Source organism: Rhamphochromis longiceps, linkage group LG5 (genome assembly GCF_057381845.1).
Source record: "Rhamphochromis longiceps isolate RC_006_pf linkage group LG5, R_longiceps_female_GT1.1, whole genome shotgun sequence".
Lineage (NCBI taxonomy): Eukaryota > Metazoa > Chordata > Actinopteri > Cichliformes > Cichlidae > Rhamphochromis > Rhamphochromis longiceps.
Window position 1 is genome coordinate 33790426 of NC_140561.1, and position 15394 is coordinate 33805819.

Consider the following 15394-nt stretch of genomic DNA (forward strand, 5'->3'; position numbering starts at 1 on the left):
TCTGTGCCACCTTTTCATGCTCGAGTGCTTCAATGAAAAAGATCTGATGGTAAAGGTGAAATAATTTTGCTTCTTTCCAATGCAATCAACTGCCCTGCTGAATTCCTGTGATCACTCCTTCAGTCCTTGGCACTTACTCTGTAACACCTCCAGATATCATGACTTATTCCTCTCAATCTTGAAACAAGCTTTTTTCTGAAGAGGTTTTAAATCCTAATTATTGACCAAAAGGACAAGTTAAGATCAACATTTTTTGAATTACACTTGCCACAACAATGTTTTTCTCCACTTTGTCTCAGAGACCAAATTTTTGGAGGACTGGTCTTGATCTAATTTAGGAGATTAAGACTTGAACACAAATCCAAGGTGATTAAATAATTTAACTCCTTAACTCACCCCCACTCTGTGTGGGTGATATAAAGGCAGGTTTTGTTGGTTTAGAGACGTTTGTTTGACAATTCTCAACCAACTGTGGGTAAAAAAGTATATCAGGCAACTTGATTGCCCAATTTTTCTCCCCATTCAGGCCAATGATTGCTTTCTGTCAATAACAGTACTAAGAAATGCTTTGCGATTTTTATTTTCCTGTTGTCTGTAGCCTATTTTCATTTTAAAGGAAGCAGTTGGGGATACTGAGATAAAGAGGCTGTTCTTAGCTGCACGGTAAACTAAGGAGGAAGGCACAACAGCATGAGGATTTTTCTTGCATGCATCTAAAATTAGATGTGTGCATACTGCAAAATGTATTTAGAAGCATAGGTGTGAATAAAATGTAATATACTCCACTCAAGCTGGTTGGTTTTTCTCAACAAAAAGGTTTACAACACAGCAGCAGTGGGGATGATGTTGTAGTTTATGGTGGAACTGGAGCCTCGCCCCTCAGACACAGCAAACAGCAAAGAGGCATTGCTGTCGTTACAAGAACAATGCCCCTTACTGTAATCAGAATCAAGACCTCTGCTGGTAAAAGGCCAAAAGTATCCTTTCAAAGAAAAGCAACTTTTTACCTGCTCCCATCTGCAAGTTTATTTAAGACACTTACAACGCTATTTAATTAGAAACCAGGTGATATGATGTTTATTCATATAAGAGGACAGTAAAACTGCTGTAAATATGGAAGGAGCAGCGCTTTAACTACAGAGGATGATGCTCAACTCAAGTGAGCTAATTAGGAAGACATAACATCAAGTCATTTTTGATATCTTGGTGCTGCTTTACTCGTGAGTGAGACGTTTTGCACGCAGGAAAAGAAACACAAAAATCACGTTAGAAATCAGGTTTGCCTATGTGGAGAAGGTGTGGTCCCTGGCTTGGCTGCAGGGGAGGGGTGGTGCAGTGAGCTCAACGGGGCGGTGCTGGGAAGGCAGGTGAGAACACAGCTGGTGGCGTTTGGTCTGATGACAGTTTTTCCCCTTTTTTAGTGAGACGGGACACGAGAGGAGAGAAGCTTGAAACAGCTGAGACCGGAGCTGACCAGACTGTGAACTGTCACAAAAAGCATAGTCAGAAATAAACGTGATATCTCGCTATATCAAACTGTGTGTGCGTGAAGTGCATTTTACAAGTGGTGCCGAAACCCAGGGACCACACCTCTGCAACAGCCTACATTTTATCATCAGCAGAAAGTCAGTTATCAGAACTGTAACAATAACTCAGTTGTGTTGCTTTACAGCCTGGGATGTATTGTGTATCCTTTATATCACTGACAAATCAATACAAATAACACATTGCTGACTTAAATCAATGGCACTTTAACATGCTGGTGACTGAGCCTGTTATCTTTAAGACAGGCCTGTTATTTGCCAGGGTTTGGACAATTTTATCCTGGGGTAGTCAGCCTGAGTGAGTGTTACTCTACAGTCTTTAGATACTAACTCTCATCATGGGTGCTTTAGTGCACACAAGATGAGAAATAAATACACGTGTGATGACATTCCAAGAGATTCTAGACCCTCAAGTACTGCTGGAAACCAGGAGATGGAATATTTTAATGTTTATACAATAAAAATGGAAAATTCCCCAACTTCAGCTAGCGGCAAAAATTACAGGGGGTTTAGTTGCTGTTGGACCTGCTTGTCTGGGGACACTGTGTCAAACATAAATAAAAACAGAATGCAATTAATTAATTTCAAAACATTTAAAATCTATATTTAATTGAAATTATTACAAACGCAACATGTCAAATGCACAAAGTGACAATTAATATTCTATTCGGTTGTCCTGTCCCTTCCACCAAAAAAACCAATCAACAGGCAAAGTGGGAAGTACAAGTCAGCAAACAGCTAAGGCAGCTCCAGTTTTGTGCTGGCAGACATACTGCATCTTTATCACAGTATAGATGTGTGTATTTACTATGTTTTATGTCCCTTAAAAAAATGTCCCACGAAAAGGGCTTAGATTTAAAAGCATGATTAAAAAAGCCGGTCTAGAGCAGGTTATATTTAAGAAAAGAGAACAAAAAGCTGCAAAATCATCACCTTCTGACCAATCAGTTCTCTAGAAAATAGTGTCAACAGTCCTGCGACATCCCTCTGACCTCTCATAGATACCAAGAATGAGTCTCACATTTCTTTTGAACGTCTAAAATCTTTGTCTATCTTTGCTAAACATCAGTAATAAATAAAAATTCAACTTTAATCCTTAACTAATTCCTTAAAATCCTTTTTTTCCTGTTCATTCAATCAATCAATCAATCAAATCAGTTTTATATTTCTATAAGCCTCAATATATAACCCTAAAACAGGAACCCTATTTTTACTTGTTGACCCTAAATTTGCCTAAATTAATTAGTCTAAATTAGACTAAGCCTGCATTTTCTATTTTTACACATACTCTTTACTTGGTCTGAGACCATCAAACACCACCAGCGCTGCAGAAGAAAGAATAAAAACTCAAACTGAGCATCAATTTAACTGAATAACAATTATAATCTATCATATTTTCCCTGTGCAAGTGGTATGTCTTACTGACAGAGCAGTCTGTTAACTTACAGTTATATTTTTTGGTTTTGTCTGGCTCAAAAAGGCAAAAATCATTAATATAGTAGCACATTTTCACTTGCCAAAATAGTAAAGCACACACACACACACACACACACACACACACACACACACACACATTAATAACTACTGTACAGCACTATTTCAATTATACACACAAACACCACTAATACTTGCTGGCTCTACATATTTAACATATTCATATTTTTCTAACATTCTAGATTTATCTTTCTTTGTAGCATGCATCAGTCTGTTGTAAGCAGACTTATTCATGACCAGAGATGGGCAGTAACGCGTTACTTTTAACGGGTTATATATTGAGGCTTATAGAAATATAAAACTGATTTGATTGATTGATTGAATACTTGTTACTTGTAACGCGTTACTGTAATCCAATTACTTTTCAAGTAACGAGTAAAGTAAGGGATTACTATTGCAAAAACAGTAATTAGATTACCGTTACTTTCCTGTAGGAACGCTGCGTTACTGCCTTACTAAAACCGTGATTTTTTTGCAAGAATGTCTCATGACAGTGACGTAAACAAGTGCGACATTTGTGACAACAGCTGTCTGCAGATCAACAGTGGATAATCTAAAGCAAAAAACCATCCTTTCGGTGCTTTTTAAATGAAACCAAACAATATGTTAAAACCATACAACATTCTCAATCAAAAAGCTGTCAAAACCATAAACCTATGTTCCCTGTTCAATATCATGTGATTCTATAATAGACTGTGTCTATTTTGCTTTTTTATACGAACCCCCTGACATTGTGTTTGCTATTTTGTATTTGTATATCTGTATTTTGTGCTTTGTCAATAAAACGTATTCAAAAAAAAAAAATCAACAGTGGATAATACATGGAGTCCGGGAGAGAGTATGAGCGTGCAGCGTTTAAAGCGTGGAAGTACTGACCTTCCTTTAAGTTTGATTCCATAAAACGTGACAAAAACATTAGCATCCGTTGTGCGTGGGAAGAAAACTTCTTTTTACAGCGTAAAACCCCCCCCCCAAACTTCCAAACAAGCACCGAGTGCGCAACGACGTAATGGGAAATTCACAGAGAAACTCGCGGATTCTTCAACTGACCTATGCGGCACACCTGCACCAGGGTAAACCTCCGCCTACCCTGCTCCTGCTTTACAGGTGAAAATAGAGCAAAAGGACCGCTGAGTCTTTGATTTTATTTATTTTCTGCTGTGTTTTACTTGCATCTATTTGAAAGAGTGAGTGTAAACACACACAAAAAAGAAAAATTATGTGCCGGAATGTGCAGAAAATAGGTTTAAATATTAAACAAATCTCTTCCAGTCAGAGAATGTTGCATATAATTAAATTTTTGCTTGATGCATAAAGTTAAAAGATTAAAACTAATAAAACAAGTTTTAAAAAGGGACCTTTCCATTTGATTACATTTTGTATGATGGATTATGTAGAAAAAGTAGAATTGGGCTGAAAGATCTATCGCTTTATCACCTGTTCAGGTTGTAAATCGTGTTTTTAAAAAGTAACTAAGTAACTAAATAACTAATTACTTTTGAAAATAAGTAATCAGTAAAGTAACGGGATTACTTTTTGGGGGAAGTAGTCAGTAATTAGTTACTGATTACTTTTTTCAAGTAACTTGACCAACACTGTTCATGACTGTGATTGATCAGATGGGGCCATTGCTGAAGAGGTATAAGCTATATTAAAGACCCGATGACAAGCTAAGCTTGGCAAGTGTCACACACTTGATCAGCACCATCCTTTCTTAATTTCCCTTTTTCTGTGCAGCAAGAACACAAAAAAGTATAAAAATGCTACAATATACAAATATCTGCAGTTCAGCTAGTTTTGTAACAACAGTAGGCATTTAAATTCCACAAACTACATACTAGCTAACATGTTTGAGATAATGTGAAATGATCCTAAACAATGCCCTTTAGAGAGCATTATTGTTCACTGAGCCAGAGTCTGAATGCGCATAAATGATGGCTGCAAATCCAGAACAGAAAAGACAAAGAAATAGATGGCTGAATATAGAAATACTAAAAAGACTACTTAGAAAGGCTGCCTGCTTCACTGTCCCTTGTCTGGAAACAGGATTAGCGCCTCAGTATCACTGTCAATAAAGACAGATGGCCCAGCAGCTCCACAGTATACAAGACCAGCAACACATAATTCTATCCACCGGATTTTATTTGACAGCTCTGAAACCACACAGCATAAATAAAGCCTGCGAGAATAGTAACAGTAAAGTCAAGAACGCCTTTATGGTTCAGCTTATTCATCTTTTCAAGTATCATTTAAGAATCCATATGATGTAAATATAGTTATATTGAACAGGTTTGAAACTATTTTTTTCACAAGATTCTAAAATTCTTTTGAGGAAGAAATATTTTAAGATTTATTGTGAAAGCTGCTAGCTTAGGTTGAGCTCACATTGCAATAAATTTAAGGGCCACTTAAATGTAACTTTCATAATAAAGTTTTATTCAATCCTGCTTGTCAAAAAAACCCTCCAAATAAATATCTGTGCCAAGTCACAAAATCAACCAAATTTGAAAAAAGGGTGTTCACTTTTATGCAAATGCAGATTTCTCCAGTGAAATACCAGAAAACATACAAAACATCAAGGGTGCTAATATGTTTTTTTTTCTGTTACTCTAAATCATAGATGTTAAATTGGTGCAGTTTTATAATTAAAACTATGCTACATGGACCTGCTAATGGAGCTGAACTCATGCCATGAAGATCATAGGTCACAGTTTTTGTGGTGATCTTAATGCTAGAGGAGGCCTGGAAAGAGTGGAATCAGGTAATAGGAGAGGATGCTGATTAGGCTCGACAGTTTGGGACATCTTAAAATGTACAATCTGAAATTTCTATTTTCAAAATTTTAAACTCCCATTTTTGAAAGGAATTATAGTTTCAGCTCTTGCACATGTGCAAAAACTGCATTAAAAGCAGTTTGGAAGCAGTGTGGAAGCAGTCTCCTGCTTCTGATACACCTGTTGTGAAATGTTACAGACAACACGGCATCAGAAGCAGGACTGTGCCTCACCCCACCAAGCCCCCTGAAAACACCATTACTCTCATATTAATGTACCACATCCGTCAAACCAGATCTTGGAATGTGTTCACTCTGCTGTAGCTCGCTGTATAAATTATGAACCAGCTTGCACATACTGTAAAAAACTTGGCACCAGCTGTAATCTACAACATTAAGATATTTTTGTGCCCTTTTCATTTTTTTATGACATGCATAAAGCATGTGAATATTTAACAGAACGAAATTAACAAGATAAAAATATATTGGAGGGCCACATCAGCTTGTGTGATTTATAACCACAGAATAATTTGAAACCCCAGAAATACCACTGGGAAACTTTGAGTACATGCAGAAATGAACCCAATTAAGCATCTGCAATATGTGGCTGCTTAACCTTTGGCTTTTGAGCGTTCAACACATGTACTGACGATGCCAATCACCTTAACGACATTAAGATGACTGAAGTGAAAATTACTTTATAATTGAAGTTATTTGTAGCATTATGTCAAAAAGGGAAAAGGAGAAATTCACAACTAATGTAAAAGTAGTAAAAGGTGAAAGTAGTCAGTTTACTGGGAGAAATTTGCTAAATGCCTGCTACTGATAATAACCATCAAACCAATTTAAAAATGTTGTTTAATTTTACAGGAACAGTAATGGTAAAACTGGATAGTAGTTTATCTTTGAGTAGTTATTAATAAATGTTATTAAGGCCTACAAGATGTAGTCTAAGATGCATTTTTGAAGCTTAACGTAGACGCTCAAATCACATCACTGACAGATAATCTTTTTTTTTTTTTTTATTAACAGGCTAGTGCTTTTTTCCCTATCCTCAAAGAAAGAAGAAAAAACTTGCTTGTTCCTGTATAATTAAAATATACATTCAAACAAAAATAGTGCAGGATGCTGACATAAAATCATGTACTGGAATATTTAGATTTGGTGGGATGTTCATAAAACATATAGTTGTGCTTGAAAAAAAAAGTGTAAATCAGGTTTTAAAATAAATATCACCACTTACAAGCCATTTAAATTATTCTCAATTAATAATAATTACCATAACCCTTACCATAAAATATTAACACTTGCTACAATTTTATTTGATTTATGAGACATTTTGTTTTTTAATGTTAGCAAACTTCAGCTGCACCTGTTTTAAGCTAGCTAGCTACTAGTTTAGCTAATTTGGGCTGTAAGATTTAACCTAGATATGTATGCATAAGTAATTTTGTTTTACACAAACAATTAAAACCAAATTTGAACTTGAATTTTGTTTTACAAGACACCACAAATCAGAAGTAGTTCAAACTTTGCTGTCATCAGTGGTGTTGAAGTTAATGCCGGTGTCCTGGGAATCCATCCTTTTTTTTTTTTTCTTTTCTTTTTTTTTTTGTTAATTAAGTCTTTTTATTTATTTATTTATTTTATTTATTTATTTATTTATTTTTGGCAAAAAACAAAAACCAACAGAATGGGCAGGGAAAAAAAGGGAAAAAATGCATATATCGATCACCTGGATCACCTGTTGAGAAAGAAAAAAGAAAACAAGCAGAAGAGAACAAGAGTAATAGAATAAACAACATCACAATGATATATGGGAATATGACAGTAAATACTAAATATTAAACATTATTGTGCAGCACATAAGATCAACAGAACACAGTGTGCTTTGAGGTAGAAGCCAAAAAGGGTGTAGTTTGTGGGTGTGATCACCCATGTGTACACCTGTGAGCATGGACGCGCTTGTTTTTTTTAAAAGGTTCCTTCATGTAATGATCTGCTAGAGGGTGTGGGGAGCCACAGCCCCGTCCTCCAGGGCATGAAGCAGGCATGGAGGAGATCCAGGCTCCAGACATCCAGAGGCCCCCAGAATACAAGAGACCAAGGAAGACCAACAGAGGGGCAGCTGCGCCACTGTCCCAGAAAGAGCTGAGGAGAGTCCCAGATGAGGGCTCACTCAGCAGCCGCGGAGCAGAAGCCAGGGGGAGTTGCAGTGACGCGCCCGTGAGCTCCGCCGGCAGCCAGCTGCGCCTGAGTGACCGAGCCCCAGGCCAAGAGGCCGGGGGCACCCCACCTCCGAAGTGGCCCGACCGAGCCCCAGGCTCCTGGCCCCGATAAGCGGCCGCCAAGGAGTGAGCCGGTGTGTACCTGGACGCCCATCCCCAGACACAAAGAACCACCAACGCACCGATGTCTGAGGGAGTCCGCCACTGGCAGGGGAAGTGGTGGTGGTGGGAGATAGGCCTCCAAACCTTGGAGGGCCTGAGATGTCCCCAGAGAGGTGGCGTCTGATACCCAACCTGACATATAGACACAGACATACAGGCACACACAGATACAAACATCCATTCCCACCCTCATGCTCTCATATGCACTTACTCCACACTCAACCAACGTGGAGACAGACATAAAGAGACGCTGTACACACGATCACACTCCCCAAGCGTACTCTACGAACCGGGTCTAGGTACCCTTGCCCCTGGAGGGGGGAACTGCACCCAGACCCAGGTGGTGTTACCCTTTTCCCTGCGGTGGGGAGAGGCAGACCGCCCCGACTCCGCAGCAGCGGGGAGGCCCCACACTCCAGACCGCAGTTGGACGTCCAACTCCTCCTCCTAGCCCCCCCGCTCCAGCAGGCCGCAGAGAATGGGGGGGGGGGGTAGCCTCCTCTGCACCCTGGTGACATACCCCTACTCCAAGGCCCTGCATGTGTGGGTGGTTGTGGTGGAGCAGGAAGAGGGAGGCAGCTGGAGATGGGGAGGGAAGGAAGGGAGGGGCAAGTGACCCCTCCCAGTAGGCACCCCCATATTCGCGACCCGCCAGGGAAAGGGGGCCCAGGCCCATCCAGACCGGGGCCCAGTGCAGCAGCACCTCCCGGCCCCACAGGGCCCGGGACAGTCCACCCAACCCCACCACAGAGAAAATTGCACCCACCCCACCATCCACTCATCTTCCAGACTACATGAGACAATAGATGCCCAGGCTGAGATCTTCCTCCACCTCTCCTGTATCTCCCCCTCCTGCAGAGAGAGTTCCTGAAGAGAGGAAAGCTCCTGCAAGATGTGACAATCTCCCCCACCAGTTGAAGTGCCCCCCAGGTGGCTCGACGCACCGGCGGCACCTGGGCCCCCATGCACCCACCCGCCCACAACCCTGGCAACACACCAACCAGGACCCAATCCCCCGAGGCCTGGCCAGGGCCCCAGCCCAGAGACGGAGCGCCCCCAGAACCTCACGCCCATCCCGGACCCACCCAGGGGCAGCCAGGCTACCAGGTCAGTAACCCACGTCCGTCAGCACAGACCCTCCCCTAGCCCCGCTGCACGCAGCCACGAGGAAACAGTCACGTGAGAACCAACAGAGCCCCTAACCGGACATGACCGCTACCCCGGGTTGAGCCCCCCAAGGAAGATGCCTCCGGGGAACCCCCCGACTCCCTAAGTCTGTCCCTACCCCCACACCAATCACAACAGTGAAGGCGGGACCAAACTATGACCCCTCACCCCCACTAGGTGAGGGAATCCATCCTACCTTACAAACTATCCTACCCCTTGTTTCTGCGCATGCTCTGCATATGCGCACAACACAAAACCCAAATTTACTTCATTTTTTTAAGCTATTGTGAATATTTGTTATGGTTATGGTTAGGGTTTGTCAGAAGTCAAATTTGCCTACAGGTAGCCTACAATTTGCCAAAGTAGGACGGTTTCTCAGAACACCCGGCTGTTATATTCCTCAGCTTTCCAGAGTGACAGTGAAGCAGGCAGCATTTCCTGGTCTTACAGCTTATTTGTAGTGGGAAAGAACTAAAATGGAGAAGTGGCTAACAGAGTCAAATTCACAAAGGAAAAATATTTTAGAAAATCAAAAGGAAATACTTCATTACAAAGTCATGAAACCTGTTCTAAACATTGAAAAAAAAACCCTCACCTGTGGTTATTGTGTTTGACAGAAAGGAAATAAAACAACTTTACAACCAAGGTATATCGACTAATACAGTTTACATATTTAAACTGAATTTGGGACAATTACAAAAATATGAAGGATGCAGGAAATGTAATTGTTCATCTGTTTTATGAATTTTCAATAAAATAAAATTATATGGAGTCAAAACAATCTTACTTTAGGCAGAAATTCTGATGAAGGGTGCAAGTCCTAGGCACATGTCAGCAATATCATTTAGTAATCGAGCAACAGCTGACAGGACAAGCACAGGACATTATGATTCATGTCATAAATGTGAAACAACAGATGCAGCAGCACCACTCACCCTGCAGATGTCTGCCATTTCAGGGCTCTGAGGTTTTCTGCTGAGTATTTTCCTTAATTAAAGCTTAGTTTAATCACACTACAGACAAATCCACAAGGATTTGTATGCGTCAAAGCATTACACAGTAGTATCACTCTCTACACCAACAACGTTAAGTGCTGAACTAATGGCTAATCTGAAGATTTTTGATCCACAGTATCAGAAAGGAAAGCTTTCTCATCACAAAAACTAATGCCTGCCTTTGTTTAAATAAAACTTTCATAGAATAACAAGTCTTTTCACAATAAAGGAGAACAAAAAATGCTTTATAATTATATAACATACCAGATATAATAATGTTTTAAATGTATCAGGTTTCTTTTTTTAATGAGATCATCTGAATGCCAGTATGTGTACACAGTTTGGCTTTCTTTGTGTGCATGTACTGCCACAAAAGTGATTTTATTTATATGACCTGAAGCCCAGTCCCCCTCTAGGCCTGGTACGTTGCATTGATGTTTTCATGTTTAATGTGGTGGTTGATTGCATTATGACATACATTGGCTCAATAATTGGATCAGCAGACTTTCAGAAAGATCCATAAGGCAATTTCATAGGGTCATTGGTTTTGTACATTTACTATAAAAGATCTTTGCCTAGCAACTGCAAATTTGGTAAACACAAGAATCATATCACGCATCAACAGGAATAACAAGACAAATTCAGCTCACAGGCCATTTGAGTAGAAAGAGCAAGCACAGAGGGAGAGTGATATGACAGAAACCGTTTGTAGGCCTAAAGAATAAGGCAGCAAGGATTAAATTTGCAAAAGAACATGCACAGTAAGGCTTTTTTTAAAACTTGTGTTATTTTTGGATGGTTTTAAATTCAACCTACAAGGATCTAATGCTAGAAAGCTGGTATGGAGAAAGCCAGGGGGGGAATCTTCAGTCAGGCCACCTTGCTTTGGCACATTATGACAAAGCAAGGTGGTGGATGCATGCAGGTTTGAGGCAGTGTTCAGGTGAACTTGTATCTATTCACTGAAGGAATCATGAACTCTGCATTTTAAGGGCAGCAACCAAAATAAGCTTCTTCTTCTTTTTTTTTTTTTATCAAGATGATGACTCAAAAGAGACTCTTAAAGAGTCCTTAGAGCACCTAAGGGAGAGAAAAAAGCCAGCTTGTTGACATGCTTGTCTGCATGAACTGAAAGCTTTCCTGACTGAAACATGATGGAAAAACTTCACCATAGCTATTAACAGAAAGCTGTCAAGCTGATCTACAAGTAAAAACACAGAAAGCAAAGACTAAAATATTATGACTTTGATGCTAACAGAGAGCATCCAAGTACTTTTTTGTCCTTATTTGAACTTAAGCATAACAAACATTTTGTGCTTAATGTAATGCCTTTGATAGCTGTTTTTTATTTGCTAATGCAATAAAAATGTGGTGTAAGTCTCCCTAAGTGTTGGTGCTATTGTATATATACACATAGTGTATATAAACACATGTATGCACAAACTGATTTAACTTTTGCCCTGAGCCTCACCCACACCCATATCCCCAACCCAAACAAATCCCTTGACATGTGGAAGAGAAACAGACACTCCAGGACAGCTGCAAAACAGGATGCCCTTGAGAACAGGACACCCCACCCAACATAGCCTGGGTAAACAGGCCTGTCAGAGAACAGGGGTGGAGTGGAGAACAGGCACAGGGCATGCAGGGCTGACAAAGAGAGAGATCCAAGTTCAAGATGTCTCGGACCCCTAAACTGCTTCATTGCAGCCCTTGTTGTAACATATGGTACAAACCATACGTTTTTAATGTGAACATATTTTTTTAAAATGCTTTCATTAAAACATGAGGCAAGATTAGTTTAAGATAAATCTTTTAAAATTGAATCAAGTCCAAACAGGCTCGAAACTGAGTCAAGAAAAGGACAAACAAGTCAGCTGTCTTACTGATGGTCACAGTGAGACAGATTTAGGCAACGTTTACTGTAACAACTCACTCTGAGCATTCTTTAAGAAAAGCTTAAAGTGCTGTAAATTAATTACAAATATAGAAGAAAAAATGAAAAGAAAACTGATTTCCCCAACAGGCATATGGCACTTTCCAGTGCAGTCAGTATACATACACTTAAAATAACAGTAAAGGCTTTTAAACTTTTAGGAAGCAGTCGTGATTTCTGGAGCCTGTAGGGCCATCATTGACATCAAGGGAAGGCATTTTGTGTTTAATTGTCATTTAAAAGTCATACATACAAACATAAGTCTTCTTTGAATTTGCAATCTTAAATAATTAGATATATAAAATTATGAAATCAGTGAAATCTAAAAGAAACTAAAAAGTGCTGTCCTTCTGGTGCACGTTACAAATTCTAAAATCTTAAAAATGAATTTTACTTTGTTTTGTGTTAGATTTACTTACAACTGATAATATATGGAAAACAAGAATCACAGGCATTGGTTTACAATCACAGAGAGCAGAATGTGAGGAAAACTTTCTTTTTGGATAACTGTAACCTGACAGCAGTGTCTTCAGATGCTGGACTTTGGAATAGTCCCAGCCTAACCAAAAATAATGGATGACAGACTGAATATAAAAGATGGATGTAGTGAGCACAATGTGACCCAATGTTAAGTGAAGTCCTGTTGTGAAACATTAGCTGATCTATGGGCTTTAAACTGGATGTAACAAGCGAGATCTAACAGTTACAGGATACTATATCCTGCTTTACCTTCTTTTTGGACCCACAAGTTACAACTTGAGCATGATGATGTATTCAATAACACTTGAAGCTAGCAAATGAGTAAATAAAAATAAAATTGAGTAAAAGAGCAGAAGCAGTGTTTCCTCAAAGACATGTGTATAATGTGACCTTGTTTTGCAACCATTCTTCCCTGCTGGACATTAAGGAATGCACATTTGCATTACAGTGACTTTTTAGATCCATCTTTTATATAAAGTCTTAGTGGATGTAATGAAAGAGTATCCACAAAATAAAGGGTTTCGTATTGCTCATTTGGCTGCCCAATTGTAGTTTCTCTTCTGTTTTGCATAAAAAAGATTGATTTTTAAGAAACGAATCGGTCAAGTTGTAATTATCAGTGGAGCCAATAGCTTTTGCTTAAGCACTGATAGCAAAAAATTCATGCAAGCAGGAAGAACTGAGTGCCCCAAATAAATTGCAGACAACTAAAGCCTTTTCTTAAGAGCCATTTCAGTTCGACTTAAACCATTTGCTAGCCAAGATATCAGCTGGGTTTGATGACATATGGCACTATGCCAAAACTTAATCTGATAATCTGATTAAAATCCTTCACGTTATTATTGTGATGGGGAATAATCACCAGGCATGAAGCGTCAGATATGTTCTACTTTGCTGTGGACATTTTAAAAAATTGTACTGCTCTGCCTCTAAGCTGTATAATTTAATAATATATTATCAGTCGTCAGCCATTGTCTTCGTTGTCTCCAACCATTTAAGTTCTGCTAAGAAATGATTATTCATTCCGTGGTTTTTGCAGTGCTTTAGGGTGTACTGCATTGATGCTCCAAAGTGCTCAGAAATCACAAGTTAAGGCTTTTGGGGATAATGGGGGGGTGGAGGACCATTCACATTGGGCTGAAAGTAGATGGCGCAAGACGTAGAAAAGGAGCCAGAAGAGAGCCGGATACAGTGGAAGCGTGGGTCGGCCCTTGAGACATGTACTGAGTGGATATGGAATGACAGCACAAGCCCAATTAGTCTTGGATGCCAGGGCTGCTACAGGGAGGTCGGTGCAAGTGATCAAGCCATTCATGCATTCAAGCACTCGCCCGCAGGCATTCTCCGCCAACAGCCTGGGTAAAGTTACTCTATCACTGCTTCTGCTGGACTCCTGATCGCTCTCATTGCGCTGCCTCCGCTCTCCCCCTCTCCCTTCCTTCCTTCCTTCCTCTAGCATGAAATGCACTGCCTCGCCCGTTCTCATTTGTCTTTTTTCACACTAATCCAGAGTTACTTCTCTTATTGGTTTTCTGTTTTCCCCCTCACACATTCACACTTGCTAACACACTCTCTCTTAAAGACATTAACACGCTCCATTCGAAAGCCTGTCCATGCCTGAATAGTGACAGTACCACTCCCTCTGTCCTCTACACCCTCCCACTTTTTCCCCATCCCTAGAACTTGAGTATTACCTCATCCCACTCAGAGGCAAAGGAAGGCATGTGCTCCATGGATGGCTGCCCAGAGCTGCAGTTAGACACAGACCCACTTCGGCCAACCAGACCTCCATCCTCCTCTCCAAGTGGCGATGCCAACAAATCAGAGTCTGACTTGGACAAACTTCGAATCAGCCCCGCGTCTGCAGGTCTGACTTTGGCTGCTCCTGCTGATGCAGACTCAGCCGAAACCTCACTCAGCTCCTTTATGTCAGCCTCTGGATTCTGGATTACGTTGGTGGGGTTTACATCCGGTGTGCACTCTGCCATTGCTTCTGGAGCTGCCAAGTGCAGCTCAGTGCCTTCACTGTTTTTCTGCCGTACTCTAACTTGTTCAGTCAGTCCAGAGAGTGATCCAAAGTCTTTGTGGAGTTTTTAAGCTTGTAGTTGTGGAAAGCCAACAGATGTACTGGAAGATGCAGATTAATAAAATATAGATGTTGAAGGATCAGTTAATCTTTCTGCGCAGCAGCTTATTCAAAGTCATTCAAAGTTCTCCTGTTTTGAGGTAAAGACGGCACAAATGAGAGACTTGTTGTGCACGGAAACAATAATCAAGGTCCACCCACTAGTTGTATCCTGTAGCCCTCCCCTTACTAACTGGCTGCTCACTTTGATACTCCTACACTTGCTTTTATCCACACATGCAGCCTTTTTAAAAAATAAATAATTCCGTTTTTATCATCAGTTCAAGTCATTTATTTAGTTATGCAAAGCCTAAAAGTGAATACTCCCAAAGAAATCTGGAAGGGTAACTCAGGTTTAGATAGAGCAAGAAGCACATGTGTTTATACTGTAAATATAAAACATAATGTGTCTACCTTAAAATATAATCTTCTCCCAAATATTTAAGAAACTTAGACTTACCAGAACCAAAGAAGCCAGAATCAAAGTTTT

The 15394-nt window shown here is 40.1% G+C and overlaps 1 protein-coding gene across 1 annotated transcript in view; it reads right to left on the reverse strand.

Annotated features, from left to right (window-relative positions):
* Positions 1-15019, reverse strand: part of anks1ab (ankyrin repeat and sterile alpha motif domain containing 1Ab) — a 59735-nt gene extending 44716 nt beyond the window's left edge. The window contains exon 1 of the mRNA XM_085407320.1: positions 14474-15019. Within this exon, the coding sequence (XP_085263446.1) occupies positions 14474-14767 (294 nt within the window). The 5' untranslated portion in view covers positions 14768-15019. The remainder of the gene's footprint in view (positions 1-14473) is intronic.
* Positions 15020-15394: the final 375 nt, after the last annotated feature.